At 42.5% G+C, this 22022-nt stretch overlaps 1 protein-coding gene across 2 annotated transcripts in view; it reads right to left on the bottom strand.

Moving 5' to 3' along the window:
* mctp2a (multiple C2 domains, transmembrane 2a) overlaps window positions 1–21723 on the bottom strand; it is a 31346-nt gene extending 9623 nt beyond the window's left edge. The window contains exons 1-18 of one of the 2 annotated variants that reach the window (XM_022210036.2): window positions 20674–21721; window positions 20512–20571; window positions 19043–19102; window positions 18844–18955; window positions 16295–16437; window positions 16113–16189; window positions 15896–16007; window positions 15773–15796; window positions 13256–13432; window positions 12423–12553; window positions 12130–12316; window positions 11853–11946; window positions 11655–11757; window positions 11456–11558; window positions 11255–11356; window positions 11060–11134; window positions 10659–10778; window positions 816–935 (exon numbers count right to left, since the gene is read on the bottom strand). In XM_022210036.2, coding sequence (XP_022065728.2) covers window positions 816–935; window positions 10659–10778; window positions 11060–11134; window positions 11255–11356; window positions 11456–11558; window positions 11655–11757; window positions 11853–11946; window positions 12130–12316; window positions 12423–12553; window positions 13256–13432; window positions 15773–15796; window positions 15896–16007; window positions 16113–16189; window positions 16295–16437; window positions 18844–18955; window positions 19043–19102; window positions 20512–20571; window positions 20674–21675 — 2802 coding nt within the window. In that variant the 5' untranslated portion in view covers window positions 21676–21721. Of the gene's footprint in view, window positions 1–815; window positions 936–10658; window positions 10779–11059; window positions 11135–11254; window positions 11357–11455; window positions 11559–11654; window positions 11758–11852; window positions 11947–12129; window positions 12317–12422; window positions 12554–13255; window positions 13433–15772; window positions 15797–15895; window positions 16008–16112; window positions 16190–16294; window positions 16438–18843; window positions 18956–19042; window positions 19103–20511; window positions 20572–20673 lie in introns of both variants that reach the window. The other variant, XM_051952209.1, reaches the window with a different exon arrangement.
* Between the last annotated feature and the right edge of the window lie 299 nt (window positions 21724–22022).

The raw sequence follows: 22022 nt of genomic DNA, 5'->3' as shown, positions 1-22022 counted from the left end.
GATCACTTTATATCAAGTCATCCCTGACCCCACTGTGGTGCACACTGTGACATTGCCTGGGTACAGAGCTGTGTCACTGCTGGCCAGAGGGTCACAGAGGGGTGACAGTGTCTCCACTCTGGATATGAGGGTGAGCCTGGGCTTTAACATTGCCCAGGGACAGCATCTTAGCCAGCAGCCATAAACACAATGACTGGGCCACAGATTTTGCTTTGGGGAGGGAGCGTGAGAAGGCCTGGCCCCTGGCTGGCCAGAGAGAAGGCTTACAACACAGTGAAATTGGGGGGCAGTCAGAAGTGTGAACAGCATTAACCTTCACAGGCATGTGTAGGGCAAGCATAATTTCCATAACAGTAGATAGAGCGGAGATGGTGTTATGTTGTAGAGAGAACTATAGTGCAGATGTGCTGAGACGATATCAACAAGACCATAAGCTATACATACATTTACAGTGATTTAATTTGAGTGGCTTCTTACTGCTTGACGTTTTATTGGGTGCTTGGACACGATGTAGAAACTAGTCGAGCCAGCAGTAAGTCATGTGGAATGCTGCCACAACTGACTCTAGTACGGGGCGCATTTTATAGAATTGCCTCTCAATATACCGTACATGTGGAAGTGTGAGAACACTTAATTCACATTACTGCAAAAGTTTAATTTTTCAGATGTGTGCTTAAAAGCATTTCATTCAATCAGAGTTTAATCAGAGCTGGGTTACCATACAGAATGATTTTGCACTGTAAAAAAAAAAAAAAAGCATGCAGCTGCAGATCTGCTTGAATAAATACGATAGAGTTAGGAGTCCTCATACTCACCAGGTCCTGGTTGTAGCTGGCCTTTCCTGTAGTGAGCTGGAAGTAGTTCCATCCGATGAGCAGTAGCAGGAAGAGGGGTAGCATGAAGAGCTCCCAGTGCCACACTGTCACAAGGAAGATCTGAGGAGACAGGACACGACAGCATAACGCAAAGCACATCACACAGCAGCACCCTCACCCAGCATTCAAAGCTCAGCAAACCTGTTCCCAAAACAAAATATATAATGGGTTTAACCACGTCCTAAATCTCATGAATAGCACTGCAGTACTGTAAAGCCTGTCAGATTTGCAGTCAAAGGCAACAGATTTTACTCCTTTCAGTTTGAAAGTAACAGACATTCAACTTTTAATATCTTGAAATCCTATTTGCAGCATATACACCAATAACACTACGCTGGCAGAGTGCCTTGCTGCTGAACAGTAAGTATGACATGGATAGGCATGATATGCTGTCTTTTAACTAGCACATCAAATCCTCTTAGATTCAGAGGCAGCAACGGTCTCTGACGAAGCACATATGGCAATTGGAGAAGCATTTGCAACATTTACCCCCTCCGTGGCGATGATACTGAGAAAAGCCAAGACCCCTGGTAGAAATAAGATGGATCACACTGAATGAGTAATCCCTCATAATTCTGTAAAGGAGTGGTGCTAAGCACGTTGCACAACACCCACTGCATTTCACAGCAGAGCACTAATTGGACGACTGCATTTAAACCCATTTAGTGACAGTCTAATGAGTCTGTCTCCAACTGAAATTATCAGGAATGTGTGAGGAGGATCACACCAGCAGGTTGACAGGGATGAAATAAAAATGTCCCCCACAGCAAACGGAAGCTTAAAGTCTATTATAGTGCGAATAAACGCCAATACACCAACATATGGTCCACTTTCATTTACCACAGTCTTCTTGCACCATGTACATTGTCTCATATTTCATATGCGTTTCCATAATGAATGCATCCTTTGCATCAATTACATCTTCTCTGCTTTCATGAAAAGTTGTTCTGTTTTTACAAAGTTAATTTCAAAGTATGCACTATAGCTGCTATGCTGAACCCACACGATGGTAGCTCTGTGCAGTCTAGGCTCACAAAGCTGGAGGCTACTTAGAGTACGAACAATATGTTCGAGTTAAGCCCGAGACAGGATGTGAAGCACTGAGGCCTTCAGGCCTCAATAGCAGGCCTGTAAACAGCAGACTGCTCCTGTCATAGCAACCATGCGGAGTCTGCGCATGTTGCTCTGGGGGTCAGTCTACCTAGTGCCACACCAGGCCTAGGTTCAAACAGCCACCAGGGAAACGTGTACCATGAGTAATGCAGACAACACTGTGGCCCAAGTGCCCTAGGCTTCACCACTGTTCTGCTTATTATCCCTCAATGCGACCTGGGAAGGGAGCGGGTGAACCAAAGCGTCAGGCAGGAACACAGTGCGATGACCATGATGCAAGAAAATGAACAATATGAACAATGTGTTACTGTTATTTTTTTAACGGAGCTCTTTCATATACAGCAACAAACTAGAGCTGGTGAGAGATAAAAAAAGGTAAACAATGAATATGCATGATGTGCAGAGATAGCTGCGGTACATCTCCTCTCTGTTATGAATAACTTACGTCATGTGTTGTCACCTCAGTTCCCATGAGGCAATTCTAAAGCGACTCTCCCCTCACCCCAGAGGAATTCTGCTGGCTGGTGGACAGGTAGCTTGTCATATTCCCACTATTCTCGTAAAAAAGGAAAAAGAAAAGGGGGGGAAATGTGCCTGGAAACTGACATGAGCCCAGCAGGAATGTTGAACCTCCTTGCCCTCCCTGCAAAAGCTGCTACATTAACCACTAAAGTCTAATTGCTTGGTCTCTGTCTTCCTGTGCAAGTCAACAGAGGGAGCCAATTCATTTCCGCCCAGGGAGCCAGCAGAGAGAATCTGTCACAGGTATTCATAATCGCCCACTAATGCAAATTTCTGCTCACTGCGTTCTGGCTCAGTGGACAAGATAAAAGCCTACAGAAATACAATGCCTTGTGTCTAAAGTGAGTGCTTAAATGAGGGTATAAACCAAAACTGTCAGAAATATCTTCTCAATTCCTCCCTCATGGTATGTCAACCCATGTGTTCAGGATTTACATGCTTTTTTAACACTAATAAAAACGATGGAGAGAAACATCTGGGAAAACCTCTCAGATTCCTTCACTCAGGTGCACAGACTGAGACTTTGCCGTCAAATATCCCGCAGTAATGAGCAGCGGCAGGACTATACCATCCCCTTGTCTCTTCATATTCTACAGAGTTTCTGTGAAATGGAGACAGAACTAATTCCCCACTAAGTGGTTTATGTTTTATTAGCAAGCAGCTGAGTGATTAAAGGACATGTTGGACAAAGTGCAGCCTTTTAGAAGCAAGTGTAAATTCGTATAAAAAATAATCCACTTTATAATTGCCACCAAAGACTTTCCATTTCGGGGTCCGACTGCATATTTTTTTCATCTGTCAACAAATTACACATGCCAAGTAAAACCTTGAACTTCTCCAACACAGCAATGCTAATATGTTACACAAGTGGCAAAACGGGCATTTATTTAACCACAAAACGACATAAAGAACCAAAACAAAAAGCAAGGGAGGTAATAATTAATGATATTCCTGAGCTTTTTGGTTACACACAGCAGAATTGGATAACAAGCGACTTGTAATTGAACAAGTGTTGGTATGTATGTCTGGGAGGAGTGTCTCTAATGTAGGAACCCTCCCTTGACAAACACCATTTAGCTGAAAAATGTCTGTATGATTATGCACAGGGTGCCCAGGGAGAAAAAAAGAATGAATTAATAAAACTATTAGCGCACGGTGGAGTAGATGATGGAGATGCACTCTCCTTAGCCACCTGTAAGCGCTTGGAGAAGGGGGCAACCCTGGGCAGAGCAATTCTGCTAGGAGGGTTAAGAACAGCCTGACAGATTTGTTTTATAGTGCCATTAATATGATTCCACTAAATGCATTCTGCGCCTTCTCATGCAGATCCCCTGGCCAGCAGAATCCAGCACCTAATAATAAAGCACTCAGCGATTAAAAGTGTGAATAAAATAACTTAAAGCTGAGCAAGCATGGCAGCTCCCACCACCCACACTCTCCCAGGAGAGGGAGAAGGGATCGCAGCAGGAACAAAGGGACAAAGACACCTTCTATAAAAGTTTCTACCATTCTGTAAATTGATTAACACGGGGTGGCCCAATCTACCAACCTAAACCACTGACTGGCAGACATACTGTCAGACTGCAAGGCTGCCAAAGGCTCTCCTTATATACTACAGCAGACAACAAGCTATAAATACAGACATCACATCAGCGTAACACAAATAATACTGTTGATTAGGCAAATTAGTGTACTATCACCGTACATGAGCCATACAATCATTACTGCTTCTTTAAAAAAAAAAAGAAACACTGCTGTTTATTTATTTTTAATGTGGTACATTTCAAAAATACCCTTATTTTTAAACTATGTACAAACCGAAAACATGGAAGATTTAATCTTGGCTCTATCTTCACTACTTCTCTTCAGTTGCACTCCACTTGGAAAGCTAAACAAAGCGAGGAGAGCGCCAGCCAGCATTATGAGGGTCAGTCATGGGGGCTGTGGACGGATGCCAGATTACGTGAACATATACTGAAAGAGTTTAAGACTGACTATAGGCTGCAGGGTTTGTGTCTTATTGCGTGTGGTTTTGTACTGCATGTGTGGTTATGTGTGAGAGACACAAAAAAAGACAGAATCACTGTATGTGGGTATGTGCAAAAATATGGGATACAAAAATATCAAGAAATTAAAAAGGAATCATGACTATTTGGAAAAAAAATCTACAAAAACTTGAATAGTCTTCACTCTGACGGAGATGCTCTCTTTCTGGGTAAAAATCAAGGTCAGTAAATTTATCTAAATTACTTCCCTAATTTAAAAAAAAGATTAATAATGAATCAAAGGCGCAAGAGGCAGCTCTACTCGTGCAGGTCCTTTTTTGTTTTCAGTCGAGCTGAAACAGATTCTGGATGAGAGGGCTTATGTTGGGGACAGGAGTGGCAGGATTAAAGTAGCTGTAAAGCAGAGCAATGAGACACGTAATTTTTGTTGAGCTTGGGCCAGTATGGGGACAGGCTTTCAGGGGGTGTCGGAGGCAGAGGAAGCACGGATAAGATTTCTCTTCGGGGCAGGTAGACTGTGTGGGCAGCCACAGTGCTCTGAGCTAACGCTGAATAAATATTTCACATACGCTCAGCTCAAGTCTTATCGACTGGGGAGAGAGAGAAAGCCAGAGAGAGGAAGAGGGGGTAAAAGACAGACGCTACATTCGAAAGAGAGAGCAATAAAATTGGGATCTAATGTCCCTCTTCCGCAGGGCGATAGCAGTTGTGGCAGTTATGGAGTGTGATACAATTAATATTTCAATTTTTAAATCCAGTAAGGACATACTATCATATACTGTACTTAAGTTACTAAAATTTAGTGATTAGGTTTCTTCACAGTTGTTACTCTTATTTATTTTTATAATATAATTTTAAAAAAGAACAAAAGCATAATTTTCACTTATAAATTTTTAGCTAAAAATAAGCATTAACAATTACATTCCTTGGGTAAATTTAAAACTTACAATAGACTACAACACTAGTGTTATGTAGTCCAAATCATTAAAAAACAGTGTTTGCTCATTTTTTAAAGTCGTAAACAAAAGGTTAGCGGTAGCAAAATGATAAGCAAATGCCACAGCTTGCAAGTACGCCTGCACAGTACCGTGCAGTAGTGATAGCTCTTTATCAAAGCACTCAGGGAAGAGCAGCTGTGTGAGGAAAAGCATTAGCATTTGCTCACAGGGCCAGCTCTGGCCGTTGTCTCCCTGCCTGTCTGACACATGCCAGGGCCAGAGTAGCGCCAGTGCGAGGCTGGAGCGGGGCAGTCAGCGGGGGCCCTGTGGTGCCTGTCAGTGGTGGCTACACTGACCCCGCACTCCGGCACTGGCCACTAGTGTTTAATCCGTGTCGGGAGCGTTAACACTGAGCGACCTCCTGGGTGACAGATCTGCCATGCGAGCCTTTTCCCCTGAGGAGGTGGAGGAGGGGGGGGAGTGGCATGGACTCTCTCTTGCTGTCAGCTCAGCTCACACACGTTAGCGCGTCGGGGCCGAGACCAGCCTTGAAACAGCCACACACAGAGGTGGACAGGTCGCCGCCTCAGCTGCATGGAGAGAGGTGTCCTCTGCGAGCAGGAAGGTGGTGAGTATGTTAACGGCAGTCATTATGATACGGCACACACAAAGGGGTCAGATGCAGAGCATACTTCAGCTAGGCTGGAAACATGCATAATATGAAACAACAAGGTACAACAGATGCAAAGATAAAACACTGTTTTCACCAGTGTCAACACCTCTACTTATAAACACTTCAAAGTTAATTCATGTTGTTTTATAATGCTACATAATAATGAATAAAAAGGATTTGGTATAAAGTGAATCAAATGTTTCTCAACTTTGAACGTCCTAAAACATAAAAACCTGAACAATTTCATAGCAGTGATAAAATGAATATTAGCAGAGAAAGCTGATGACTCCCAATAATAAGGTGACATGTTCCAAGGTTACACATTGCATTCAGCCAGCCTCAAGAGCTGTCAACTGACACGCAGCCATCTGAGGGCAGCTAAATAATAATACTGTGTTAAATCAGGAGGCACTGCCGAGTTGTTTGCGAGTCGTCGCAGACTATCATTTAATAATTAATAGGTCTCCGACTTAAAAACCATGAATACACACACCACCGTCACTGCTATCATTTTTTTCCCTACTAGACACATTCCCACTGCAGTCCGTGAGAACTCCCACAGCCAAGGAGATGGCGAGTGTAACCCCCATGAGACTGAAGAAACCCACTCCTTTAAGACCTCCAACTTTTTCAAACAGAGAGAAAACAGATGCAAAGCAGGAACAAGGAGACAATTCACAGGCGTGCACAGTCCTCTTGCTGTTCTCACAAAAAGCTCGGCCACACTGCAATGCAGTAAACCACAAAAGAGCAGATCCAACACTCACAAAGCATCTCACTTTCAGGGACAGTGTTAACAAGAACAATTATGACAACTCTGATTATGGCCTTGATCTTGGCCGGGCTGGTGTTCTGGTTAATGGTCCTGACTGCTGTGGCTCTACACAGGTGGTCTCCCGAGACCTCTGGAGCCAGATCTGACCCTGTCCTGCCCTCATCTGGGGAGACGATGATTCTATCAGCCCCCAAAAAGCACCCGTTGCAGCTGCCAAGTGTGTTTACAGCTGCACCGCATCAAACATTCATCAAATGCCATCTTTACAGTGTGTGATGTGAGGCAATCAGCATTTCACAGGCTGTCAAATGATGTCTAAAGCAGTTGCTACCTGGCAGTGTCAAAAAGAAAATGGTTCAAATACTCACATAAGGTATACAGGTTTCTTTCTAGTCCAACTCCTGACAGATGAGGTACCTCATATGTTAAAATATTAATTCTACTTAAATACTTAAAGCTGTCTAATGACAGCAAAGCTCAAAATCAGCTTTCAAGTGTAAATGATCCTTTTTCTTTTTTTTTACCTTTCATCCATTTCATCTAAATCAAAATTGTTCTCAACTTTAAACTTCTGAAACAGATTAATTTGGCTCGCTAATACATGCTCATTTAGCTTTTTTCTTCATCTTTTTTTTCCCTTTTTTTGTGGAAGAAACTTGTGTCTCTTGGTCTAATGCACAGAATGGAGGATTTCACTCCAAGTTGTTCCCACGAATGGCTCCTGTTGGGAAAAGTAACTGATCTGATCTCTTTAGCGCCTCCGTTCATGTTTCTTGCAGTGCTGTAGCTCCATCTACAGGTGATATTCTTGTGTGCAGCAAAGAACTCTGGGTGACCCCTCTGCAGTCACTGCTGATGTATAGCACATTCATCTCGCTCAGTCTTAGTGAAAAGCACATCTAAAGGCAGTTATTTTATGAAGATTTTAGCTGTCACATTTTTCTCTCTCTTAGAGAAAGGAACATGCTGTTGTCAAACTCGTGAAAAGCGCAGATCCTCAGCTCATTACTGTAGCATAAACAAGAAGAGGAAAAAAAGAATCTAAATTTCTTGTTTGTATTTCCATTCACTGATGAAAATGTTTATGAGGATTTGCCAGAACTTTGTTTAAATGCGTTTTCTTCTCCTTTTTTATACATACATACATACATACCTAATTAGAGAGACTATTTTAAAACTGCAACCCAATGGTGGAAAATTGAAGGCAACTTCAAACACTATGGACTCCGCTGATGAGTTTGCACAATCAAAACAAGTAACCTCCTGCACTCACAAACTGCAACAATACTGGAACTCTTCCTTTCCTTGCAGAGTTTCCTCTCGCACACACAAAAAAACTTGGTAAACCAGAAAAGGCGTTGTGCAGCTTTCTGATGCCACTCATGTGGGAATCGTCTTACTGTATAGAAAACCAATGCAGTTACTTTTTTACTCGCTTAACGTGAACCAGAGTGGTGATCCCTCATGCAAAATTTGAATACCTTACACACCACACACCAACAGCCACTTCATAATGCATACATGAATCTACATAAACAGGATAGCAATGCAGGCTGCATGCTGTGTGGAGGTCAGAAAATTGCCCTGTGGGACTGAGTGATATAATGGCTAAGTATTCCTGGTAAAGCACTACGTGAGCATCCCGCAGTCCCAGTAAAAACCACAGCAGTGGTAATGCATTACAGGATGTATATAGTGTAAAAGGGTAGGACTGGCCTGCCTGCATGATAAATAATGTATTGTAATGTATATTAAAGCTAGACCCACCACTGCAGTGTTTCCTACTGGCATACCCTGAGAAGCCCTGCGCTGCCTGCCACTGTGGAAAAGAGCAGACACTAGTGGTATAATTATGCACATCTGAGAGGCAAGCAGAGGCCATCTGTCAATGTCTGAATCAGTTACCTTATTACCACTGCCTAAAGATATAAAGATAGGAGTGGGAGCTGCTTTCATTAAAGCACATGGTGGCATGCTGCTTTAGAAAGCTCCAAACACTAACTTAATTGGAAATGATGACTTGGAGGCGGAGAAGTGACTGTACGGTGGACGCCCTCGGAATGGGCAGGGGCACGAGTGTGAATACTGGCATGGCACTAGGCTTGTAAAGACAGACAGTCAAGACCTCGCCGGTGCCCTCTCCGACTGTCGGGCGGTAACGGAAATTCAGAGTTTTTCCTGTTGCAATATTTACATGTGATTTGCATGCTTCATTGTGCTTGATACTTGTTGAGAATATAATGAATCATTGAAAAATAGAACTTTTCACTCTCTGAACTTTCAGTCTGCTGATGAGTGGGTGATGAATAACAGTGCCAGATTCACTCTGTTTGGGCAATTCTCACCGCGCACTTTTGACATTTAGACTATTTGAAGCACACCTCATCACAGACAAAGGCGTACTCTGACTGCTCTGTTACCATGTCCTGTTAAACATATCAACCGGTGTGTTGGTGTCTGAAAAGAGACCAGTTGTTTCAAATAAAAGGAATTATAAAAATTACCATCTTCACAGACAGGGACACATTACATACAAGTGACAAAACAAAAGAAAAAACTCTGATTCACTACACAACATTTGCAATCATGATGAATGTAAATCTTTTCCATTCATTCTAAAATCTCTATTTGTGGGCCGCACTCCTAAACAGCAGGTGGAGTAGAAGTGGAAATGAAAGATTAGAGTGTACCACCGCACACTCCCATCGCCTGCGGAGGATCTAATTATAGGTGGAAGTAGATGGCCCCATCCCGCTGACCTGTCACCTGTCAGCCTGCCTATCCTCCTGCTCTCCTGCCCATATCCATGCCTGCCCGCCTGCCTCCAAGTCTCTCGCTATCTGCCCGCACTCTTAGTGAACTGTCTTCCTCTTTCTTTGCTCCAACTTTCTTTCCCAGATAGTAGCCTGCCTCCCACTCCATCCTTATACAATTGCCTGCATTGTTCTCTGTCTTCCTGTCTGTGTCCGCCTGTCTGTCTGTATGCTGTGCCGTTCTAAAGGCTGTGATACACTGAGCCTGGCCATTGCCTGGGGGGATTTGCACCTCAGGATCAGTGAGAAGGGCTTATAGAATACACCAGGTATGAATTGCATGTCATCCTGAGACGAGTAGACAGAAGAAAGGCGGTGAAAGGAGAGTTCTTCACACACCCTGTCTGTGACCGCTTCCTCACCCTGACACAGCGCTGGCAGGGCTTTCATGGCAAGTGTACACTCTTAATCATGACATTACATGTGCTGTACTGCGGGGGATTCACTGGGTGCTTTAAGATTATTTAAGCTTAGGACCTAAGATCACATACCCTCATTAAAAACAGCTAAACAGAGACATTTAAACAAGGTTCAAATCTCAGAGGCAGACTGTCACTGCTCCACCCAAGGAAGCTGAGACTGTGATCCTCCTTACACCATCCCCTGGGTTAGGAGGCTTTGCTAAGAAGTCAGATGTACAAACGCTCAAACCCCACCCCTTCAAATACACTCTAATGTCATCAGAACCGAAGGAAAGCCAAGTGGGGTTTGATTTAAAGGATAAATCACATCCATCACATACGAATGGGATAAAAACAGAAGGCAGCCATTGTTTTTCATGGGAAAAAGACTTGCAGGGAGAGAAAATGGCTAAACCAAAGATTCTCCTCAACATCTAATTCACATAAAATGAAAGAGTTAAAACCGGGCTGCAGTGAAATGGGACAAAACTTGTTCGCCCCAAGGCTTAAAGAGAGTTCATTAACATGAGGCAATGACTTACCAGAAAGGCTATTAGACTCCGTTGCGTGCTCTCCCACTGAAAACAGCTTTTAATGTACTGTAACGTGTACAGAACTGCTGTGCTGATTTTTCGAACCCGATATATATTCCGGGCAAGAACCTAATGGGAAATAATTGGAATAAAACACTAGTTTGTATCATTTGATACTGGACATAATGTTTATGACTTTGCAATGAGGTTGAACCAGCTTTACAATCTCTTACTTGCTACTTATGAAGCTAAAGCCAATTAAACTAATTGCTTTGACTATGACCAATCTTAACTATGACCGTGTGCAGATTTGTTGTGGCCAGTTTATTAGAAGGATGTTAGGAAAAACCTTCTGGCAAGCTTTTTTGTTCTATCTGCTAAATTCTGTGCCAAACATCAATAGAAATAACCTTTTTGGAGAACTTCAGGTTTTCCTCCATTAATTTGGTCTCCTTCGGTTGGAAGGTTTTGATTCCAGCTCTGACCTGGGGCAAAGAAAAAAGAAAAACAATACTCCTGTTTAACTGCACTTTTGCTTCACACTGTATGATACAGAATGTTGTCATCATTACAGGAAACTTGACCAGACTGAGTTTGATCTTTACTTTGTTATAGATAACCTCCAGCACCAGTGTGATGGTCCCTTTAGATGTGCTTCCCAAGTTTTCTTTTTTCAAGAACAGACATATCGGCTGGCCATTCTGAACCTTTAAGAAATTCAAAATACAGCATATTTATAAATGTACTTGACAGCTGATTAAAGGTTTGCTTATCAGACATTAATAGTTTAAAATTGACAAACTTACGGTCAGCAGAGGAACGGCCACTTTCCCCAAAAAGGTTGGGGCTCTGTCTCCATTTTCATCAAGGACAGTTAACTCTATCACATCATGAATGTCCTTAATTGGGCTGCAAATAATAGTTACACAAATGTATTTAATGTTAAAAAAGTTAAACCAAAAACAGGATGGAAAACTTCATTTTTCCCCCAGGTGTCTAACTTACAGTGTAAAGGCTTTGTTCCACTCTGGATTGACTGTCTTGTAGATTGTGTGAGTTTGAAGTTTACAGTTCCCGAGCTCAATAACACATAACGGGTTGCTTTTTCCTGCCAATGACGAGAATTTGTTATTACTTAATGTGAAGAAAAGATCAGGATGATGAAAATAGAAAACACAAAAATGAATAGCCGGTACAGATTACCATTGAGATCTGTTGCAGGAAGATCATTTGCTTTCATAACATTGACCTGAAGGAAGCCAACTTCTCCCACACACTTGTGAGAGTTTTGTAGGCTCTAAAAAAAACCACAAATGTGATGAGGAACATTATATTCAAAATGCCTTTGACATGGCTAACAAATATCACACATACAATTGCACAATATGTAAGAAGTATAGTATTATTATTGAAAACAACTATCTGTATACACAAGGATCATTAAACATAAATACAAACTAAAGGGGGGAAAAAAACGTACAAATTTCTCCACGATGCTGTCCCTCTCCTCAGACTTTGTCAAAGGAGCCGTTTCAACGTCAGAGATGGAGACTCCCCAGCAGGGTCTCAGGGTGACCAAAAACACGAGTCTGCCTTTACCTGGGTCCAGCACATGAGTGTAAAACTGTCTCTCATTAAGTGGAAGTCTCGACAGGTCAATCTCAAACCTGAGACGCAAAAAGAAAATCATTTCCTTTTAACATATAGGACTAACTTGCTCTGTAAAGAAGCCAGTAGAAGCTAAATTAACACTACCAACCAAGAAATACTCACATTCCCCATGATTCTTCACCCTTCCTCCCTCTCTTTGAGAACAACTCCACCTGCAGAGGTTCCTGGTTATCTTCAAACTGATTGAAGTCAAACTGCTCTCTCCACTGTGGATTCGCCTGAATGCAAAGGTTCTAAGGGCAGTAAAGACACAGATTCAGCGCATACAGTAACGTGGAAACACACATGCACGCAGACACTTTGACGCAATGTCAGGTTTAATGCATTATCAGACTGAGCGGCTCCTGCATGACAGGTGGATTAAGTCTTCATTCAGTCCAACCAGAACGAGGCAGGAGAGGAGAAAGAGAGGTGTGCTGTGTGTACGTGTATCTATTTGTGTGTGCTTGTATGTGTACACCTCAGTAGCCACTCTGGGATTGTAAACACTGACAGCTTCCAATTAGAATCAGCTTTGTTCAACAAACAAACAAGCAGAGAGGAAAGCAGAGAGGTTTACAAAGAAATGACACGACAACACAAGACAAGTGCACCATAGAATCATCAGGGGGGAGGCCAACAAGTACAGGTAGATGAACAGGGCATGCTGGGTATGCAAATGAAGGCAATGAAGCCGAGCACCCGAAGCACAGTGAGAAGTGAGTGGCAGCCTTGCCCAGTCTAATGAGCTGCCTCTGCCATGGCCCAGTGAGCCAAGGTGGAGGTGAGTCACTGACAGGCACCTGCTGGGAGAGAAAAGCGAGGAAGTAAGAGATAAGGGCTAAGAAGAAAGTTAAAGTATAAAGAGCAGGCATTAAACAGACAGAGGAGCATGAGAAAAGGGAGTACTGGAGAAGTGCGAAAAGAGGAAGACCTAAAAAAAAAATAGCTCCCACCTTGCTCTTGTACTTCTGATCACCAAGGCGAAAGCGGACGTAAATGTCACCCTGACCGTACTGCGGCAGGTGCTCTCCCTCCACCAATGTGATACCGAGCACCCCAGTCCACATCTGGTTCTTCAGCTGATTCTTCTGCACCTCTGCTGGACGTGGAGATGGTGAGGCCTGGTTCTGCTGCAGGGCAAAGATGTATACAGACAGTTAGTTATATTTCATAAAGCACTGTGCGTGGAAGCTTGGTGAGCTCCTCTCCTTTTACCTGCTCCTGCCTCAGCCTTGCACCTCATCATGTTCACAGAAAGCATAAAAGTAGGACAAAGGTTTATACTATGCAGTGCATCTCTGTTGGAGCACATTAGCACATCTCTACTGACAGGCAAGCCACACCATGGAGGCTCCTGGAAAGAGAGGAAGAGAGGGACGTCAGCGAGCAGCCAGATGTCCCTGGCTGTGACAGTCCCACTCATCACTGGCTCCCAGACTGAGTGTGGGGAGGCAGGACACTTGGCATACTGCACCAGAGACAGCAGGCAGCAGTGAGTAATGATGCAAACCACACAGCTCTCTCATCAGCAAATTATGCATACATGCAGTATATATGGCCAGCATCAGAGTTTACTGCATGTTGGCAAATCCATCCACTTTCATTTAACCAGCGAAACAACAAATCTTTTCCATTTAAGCGAAGCCATTAAACTAACCAAAATATTGTGCTTTCGAGAACTCTTTCAAAATTAACAGACCAGCCCTGCAAATAATCCACTTCTCCTGCCGTGTGTCGCAGAAGGAGTGAGAGAGAGAGGGAGGCCTTGATATGTTTCCATGTTGGAGTTCCCGTGAGGCCGAGCGGTGATAGGCCAGGGCTGTAAAAACAAACAGCACAGAGGTTGTGTAGGGCTGACTGTAATTAAAGAGCAGGAGCGTAATCTGCTCTAGCCTCTTTGATTGCCCAGCTCCTTCGGCTGCCCCGGCGACGCTGCTTCAAACGGCCCCACTGCAACTCCCCTGCCACTCCGGCCCCTCCTCATCACTACAGGGTCACAACCCACATTGCCACCCAATCCGGAGGGGATCAAAGCACATCTCTGGGACCTGAATTAACATGGAATACCACAGGCACAGCCCTATAAATATCAGCCCCTTCAAAAGAAGAGGAACAGAGGGAGTGGAGGAGCGATATAAAACAGGCCTCAGCCAAGTCATCCCAAGTGTTTATCTTGGACACATTTCTATCTCAGCGGCCAATAAAACAATTCCACTTAACTGTAAGTGGCCCCTAAAGAGAATCTATTCCTGGTCCTAAAAGGGCTGTGCGATTGCTTCCATATGGTGGGACAGCATGGGGACAAGCATGATGAGCTCAGACCCAGGTCCATTTGGCTGGTACCTCGGCACTGTCCATCCACAGCTGTGATATTACATCCTAACATCTGGGTTATTGCCCGCTATGCCTGGGAATTATCAGCCTTGCCGATCTTAGGCATCCCACACTGGCAACATGCCTCGAACAGCCGAGCCCCCCTTCCGCTTCTCCCATACGCCCCCTCCTGTTTGAAACACTATCACACAGCAGAGTTTTACTTAGGCACTTGCCATTCCCTGTCTCTGTGGTGGTAACACAGAGGGAGAAAACGATGTTCTGACAGAGGGGGAGTGGAGCTGTAAGAGCTGGGTATTCAGCACTTCCAGGATAGGTGTTAAATGCAATAAGATATTGTACGTTTGTCAAAAATGAAATGGGGGAAAAAATGGCATTGTTACATTGTTAAATTAGCCCTGTGATTTAGGCAGCAGAACGTTGTGCAGAGTCCCACCACACATTCCTGTCTCCCTTTGAGTATCTTTAACCATCTGTAGTGGATAACCTACACTGTGTATGAAAATGGCATTCATTCCTTTGTCATCTAATTTCAAATTGAGATTGTCTACTGAACCATCAAGAGACTGAACAGTGGCAGATGTAGTGACAACATAGGTGTGAATATAAACCCACTCGCTGCCGTGTGAGTCCCAAACAGCAACCCTCCTATTTCACTCTGAATCTAATTACAGCTGCAATATATTGAAAACCACTTGAGGAGAGATGGAACTTTGTTTACAACAAAACCAAACACCACTATATAATTCTCATCTAAGGGCTCTTTTATGACAGCATATTCAGTCAATATTAGGATTTTGGTTTTGATCAAAATGTGATATTGTACCATACTTTTTTCACACATAATGATACTACTGAAACTAATATGCATTGCTAAAAAGGTGAACTATAAAACCACAAAAGAAATGGGATGTGCTGAAAACAAGGTTACACACAAAAGCTCCAGTCCTGAGCATACGCCTCATTCTTTGTTGCAGCATAATACAGTGAGCTACTGCCCCCTAGTGCTTTAGATAAGGCTAACCATAAGCACCTCTGAGTAAATGTGAAAGATGAAAGCAGGAATACGACCAATGTTCTGGATTAAATTTGGAAAATCAAGTTTAAAAGTAATATGATGATATTAAAATCCATACCTTGTTCTTTCTTTGTGGCCATCTCTGTGAAAAGAAAAGAATTGTGTGAATCAGTACAGAAATTTAATCAAGATAAATACTTTCATACACACACAAACTTTTTATATCCAAAATATTACTTACGTTCTTCTTGATTGTTGCATCTCTAAACATTAGGCAGACATCAACTGCAATAATTCCCATATCATCTTCTTTACTTTTTGGATCATCAAGACGCAACTCCATTTCATAAGTTCTATGAAAAAAAGCAGAAATGGGAAGAAGATTAAAACTGAGGTTCTCTTATGGATATCTTAAGGAGAATCTATTCCTCAGAATAAAACAAAAATGTATTACTCACTTGTACAGTTCAAGATTTTTCAGAGAAATAGAGCTGGAACCCATGAAGTCATCAGTGGTCCGATTTTTATCATAGACCTGCAACATTTTGCAAACTCTTATCATATTTTACGAAATTGTGTGCTCTGGCCGAATACCATTCTTGTAAGATAATGCACTCGTATTCAAACCAACAATGCCTACCCGAACGTCCACAACATGCTCTCTGTCTCGAAGAGGATGAGAGAAGGACTCATTCCACCGTGGATTCAAGCTTTTATACACCACTTTGCTTTTATAGAACTGTTTCCCTTCAAGTTTGAACTTCACATAAGGATCGCTGGTACCTAAAATTAAAGACAAAAAGAAAAGTCAACAATGTAATGTTGTGTAAAACAAGTTGGAACCACTTAAGTGTAACACTAATTCACAAACACTGCATAAATATGATTTCATAACAACCTCTGGCGGAAGAGAATTATTCAATGCAAACTATGTTTATGTCGTGTGGAGCATACTGTCACTATAAAAATGTACACTGTGTATGAAAACAGATATTAACACACACATACATACACACCCTTCCCCCATGCTGGTGGTGTGAGAGACTGAAATATGTAGGGAGGAGGTGCGCCCCACACATGGCAAAAACAGAGGAATGTAGCTGTTTAATTGTCAAGGAGTAGAAACACTCGCCAGCATGAGGCAACCAGAAACCAAAATCTAGAAGCAACCAGTGTTAATCTCCCAAGCCTGTTAAGAAAGTCTGTCTGTGAGTAGGGTGGGGGTATGGGACTTCTTTGTTTCTGCAATTGCATGCAGATTGGCCAAAAAATGAAAGCCAGCCCCATGCCTTCATTTGTATAGGGGAATAAAGGGGTGCTTGAGAGAGCCTGCAGGGAGGCTTGAATCACATGACAAAGGCCCTGTGGGGATGGGCTGTCAGGCCTGTCAGCTCCCCACTCCAAATGAACATCTCGCAAAGGCAGGCAGGACCCACAGCAGCTCCACCCTGCCAGCCTGTGACAGGGAAACCTCCAGGCAACTTGACAGGAGGAGAATGTGGCAGCTAGCAAGGAGAAAAGCTCTGGCATGACTGAGAATGGTGACGATGGAAATTAATGGGAAAAAAGGGGAGAACAAAAAAGCGAGGAGTGGGGCTGGTGGTGTGGGTCTTTTCAGAATATGTAATGACAATGTATGCCATTGGTGGGCCTTTGGCACTGTGCTGATTGTTGGGCAAACACTGGAGAGACAGGGGGCGTGTGGGGATTGCATCATCACGGTGCCATCTTGTCAGGGGAAAGTAAGGTCTCAACTAGCACGGAGTAGGGCACCGGGTTTGGAGGGTCCTGTGCCACCAGCAGGCAGGGGGGAAAAAAACAGCAGCATTTCAAGTAGACAGTCCTTTCAGCATGTTTCTGTAAGGTGATTTCCCACAGCTACAGGAGCTACAGTAAAGTATAACATTGTTTAATAAATCAGAATAGCCTAAGGGTTTCAATTTTAAATTAGACTGATGTAACTTTGAAATGCTGTCAAGTCACACATTTCCACTGTGAAATGCATTTATCACTCTTAAAATGCCAGTTTTAACATTTTTTTTCTAGATTTGAGTAAAACACAAGTCCAACTAACTGCCAAAAATGTGTCACTAAACAGTCATACTTAATTAGACCACACATTCATTTTCTCAAATGTTGTAATGCCATTCATGGCCACTTGAGGTTGCTGCTTTATCAGAGCTAACACTCCTGGGCCTGGGCCTCCAGGAGGGATCAGAATGTGTTGAAATCTAGACTTCACACTTATGTTTCTTTGTCTTTCTCTCTCACAGAATAATATCATTGTTAATGAGCAACAAATTCTCAAAAGACCAGTTGATTTTGACATCAAATCATTTAAATATTTTAATATATGACATAAAAATAAACACATTTTCAAAGTTTATGAGTAACTGTTTTACCTACATAAAATAATTATTAATAACTGATAATTAAGTATGGCTTTGATTGCTTTAGGATGATTATATAACAATTAACTTCAATGCTTCAAATAAAATATTTTAGGACAAAAGCAGTTGTGACTTCTTATATTTAGATACAGAGAATTTTACAGGTAAATGATTACAATTCTTCTACTTTAAAAAGCTGCACACCCACTGTTTAAATAAGTTGAAATAGCAGTGGTTTCATGTACAGATTGTGTGTTCTCTAATTAGAACCGATTGTTTTATCCAAGCCTGTCTTTTGCCATACTGGTCTGACTGCATATTTCTCAGCTGTTTTTTTTTCTTTGTACACGCATTACTCGACAAGAGATTCTCACAAGTAAACACAGGCAATAACTGAACACGTTCCATCTTCCCTTCACACAGAATAACACATTTACCGTTCACGATTTTCCTCTGTCTGATTGGCTCACAGCCAAGGGAAGATTAACAAGATGTATATGCACTTCGTGTACATCTAGTGTTACATCAAGGACTAACCCTTTAGCTGTAGCTAAAAGCTAACACACAAAGAGCTGCATTCTTTTAGAGTGCACAATAAATCTGATGTGGCACTTCTTGATCTTTACTGACCCATGCAAGGGCATTTAAAAAAATCCCACAGTGATAAGAATAATAGGAGCACAAATATTATAAAGAGTTGGTCATTTTGACAAGAAGCTATAAGTGTGATAGTTTCTTAAACTTACAGAATATCAAAGGATGGGAGCATGCATGGATCACCTGCTGTTTGCTGACCTACCAGAGCGTTTGTCTCTGATGACCAGGTTCCTTCCCTGCTTTAGGTTGATGTTCAGGAGGTACCTTTGGCATGCGGCAGGTATCTGGGCCTCTGGATCAACTGCCGTAGCCTCCTGTGGAGAACCAGTCACATTTGTAAGCTTTTTCATATCAGTTGCTTGGCTTATTTTGATGGGGACAGAAGTCTAAGCAGTACTCACAAAGTTTTCTAAAGGATCTTGCAAACTTTCGTCAAAGAAATCACACGGTTCATTGGACATCTACAGAGGAAAACATTGTAAATGTAGTACTTATTAAAACATCATAATGTAAATATCTAGTTAAACTTAGGTGAGGTGATTGGTTGTGTAACCTGCTTTCAAAGTGTGTTTATTTTTTTCAAAGCACAGTCTGCATGTGTTCTGCTCATGACTACAGATAAGCACTTTGGGGAAACAGCATGTCTAGACAAATATTGCTAACAGCAGTATAGCAGCGTCGGATGTGAGGCCAAGTGAGATCTTATCATCCTATTGGTGTTCTTTTTGTAGCCCTCTCCACAACTCATTGTGCTACTAACTAGTAAGGCAGGTTTTCAACTGGTTTCCATATCTAAGAGACATCTAGACAAAAGAGGATGTGGTAGTCTTGGTTTCAACTATACCCAAGTCATAAGTCAAATCCCAGGTGGTCACTTTACATTTAACAGCAAACAGTCGAGGACACGCTTTAGATATGTTCCGCTGAACAGCTAGTCACACATGCTGCCACAAAAAAGCGCGATAAAACTTTTTTCTACATTTGGGGTTTAGACAAGGAATGTCATTTTCAAGTAAGTCACCATATAAGAGGCTGAGAACAACTCATTACATAAAATTCCAAGTGTAGTAAAGTCTAAGTCACATTATTTGAAAGTTAAATGAGAGCATTGAAATAGTCAAGGAAATGTGACCAATGTTGAAATATATTACGTTACTGACAGTACTTACTGTACTGTGGCTTCATGTTAAACTGTTTTTGTAACAACTGAGGTATTTTTGTTATATACCTTTGGAATTTCCCACAACCTCCTCTTGAACAACATATTCCAAGCAATAGACATTGCTTTAGCTATAATATAATTCCTAAAAAGTGAGCAATTTAATCTAAGTTCGTACAACTACAGAGTCTCTGGTGTACATGCACAGGACTGGATTGGACTGGATTTCTCTGTTGTTGTAAAAGCAAATCACAGAAATAACAAGGAGATACAGCAGGGCGTCAGTTTACGATGTCCTCGGCCTACGCCTTTTCATGGTTACGTCGCCACCTCCTATAAATTCATTAAGAAATTTGTGTTCCATCATTCTGATGTACGCAGTGTGCGACTTTAAAACAAATTTCATGCGGGAACTAGTTGACGAGCAGAGCGGATGAATACATCCAGCGCTATAAGAGGAAGACGGCTTTGTTTACATTTGTCGGTTGTACGCCACAATAAATTGTGCTACATTCACTTTCTTTCGTTTGTGTTGTTTTTTTGGAAGCTTTTTGCTCTTTGTTATGGCTCCCAAGCGCAAGTCAGACTCTTCTGATGGCAGTGCTTCGAAGAAAAGGTGTGTCAAGGTATTCCTAGATTATGATATTAGCACTGTGTTAGCGTAGGTGAGGGCCATAGGTATTTATGTACAGTATGTAAGTTCCGACTTACAGAGAAAATCGCGTTACGTCGCGTCGTAGGAGCGGAATTCCGACGTAAGTCAAAGACCACCTGCAGATACAAATTTCAGATAATATACATCTATAGCACATCCAGACTTTAAACAACAACAAGGATCCTCTGCCTATACATGTAAGACACAAGAATACTGACCTCTGCAATGTCTTCCAGGGTCTCGTCAGGCTGGGTTTCATCTAGCAGACCTTCGTCCATGGAGAACTCTCTCATCAGCAAAGGGGAAGAGGGTTCTCGGTCCAAGTCTTCTGAGTCTGTTGTCCAGGGCAGGTTGACACGCTCCTCGCTGGGAGTACCACAGGCGGAGTCCAGAGAGGTACCATCTGTACTCTCCAAAGGAGTTGCCAGGGTATCTAGTACCAGAGACATCCTATCTGCAGGAGCATTTGCTCTGATTGCTGGTGGAGTCCCTTTCTCAGACGATGGCCTTCTCTGCTCAGCTGATGTGCTCTTCTTTTCAATGGAAGGGATCATTTGGTCTCCCAGTGAGTGTGCTCTGGCCAGTGCAGCAGCAACACTATCTGAACGCACCCTGTCTGTTTGGCTGTCTCCACCAGACAGACTCCCTCTCTCCCCAAGATCTGGTCTTGGAGACAGAGCCTCTACATTAGTAAAAATACGTCGTGGTGCAGGAACAGGTTCAAAAGAAAACTTTGGCACATTTGCCTTTGTTCTTTTATCCACTTGTGCATACAAGCCTTCTTGAGCCAAGTTCACTTTGCTCTCCGAGTCTGTCATTTCATGTATTTCCTCATACAATGTCACTGGTGCACTGACTCTATTCAAAGCTGCAGCTGGCTGATTTATCTGATGGACTCTGAGTGGAGTTTCTGGGACTGACTCATACAGTTTGTCTGCAAAAACTGGTCCATCACCGATTGAGCCACTTGCAACAGAATCAGAGTCACTCAGACCTGGAGAGATGCCAAAGAAGATGGCATCAGAAGCAGTGGACAACAAGGCACTCTCTGTAGAACTTGACGCACCTGTTACCAATGAAAGGTCAGGTACAGAAATACTGCGCCGATGGGCCAGATTTCTCCCCTGCTTGGCAAGTTCCTTCCTACGTGGCTTCTTGAAGTTGGGCAACTTAGTTTTTAATCGCAAGTTCTCCAATATGTTCTTCTTCTTGACATCCATCTTGAATGCCTGTCAGACAAAAACAAGATCTCTGTGAAATCAAGATTTTCTTTTCCATATATGCACAGGCCTAATGTAGAACAGCAAATGTACAGTAGAAATTAAAATTATACTAACTACTAATGAGACTATTTGTAAAATTTTGTAAGAGGTGGGCTAATTATTTAGCAGTGTTGTTAGCAAACCATTCATTCAAAAGAACAAGTCTTTCAGGTGAGCCAACTGAACTGAATCATATTCATTATTTTTTTTTAGGTCAACTGAGCTCTTGAACAAGCACTAAAGCCTTTGATTTTGTTTGCAGGGATTCACTCACTCTCTCATACTAATGCATATAAAATTACTTG

Source organism: Acanthochromis polyacanthus, chromosome 8 (genome assembly GCF_021347895.1).
Source record: "Acanthochromis polyacanthus isolate Apoly-LR-REF ecotype Palm Island chromosome 8, KAUST_Apoly_ChrSc, whole genome shotgun sequence".
Lineage (NCBI taxonomy): Eukaryota > Metazoa > Chordata > Actinopteri > Pomacentridae > Acanthochromis > Acanthochromis polyacanthus.
The sequence above is the reverse complement of the archived record's forward strand: the minus strand, read 5'-3'. Positions and strand labels throughout refer to the sequence as shown.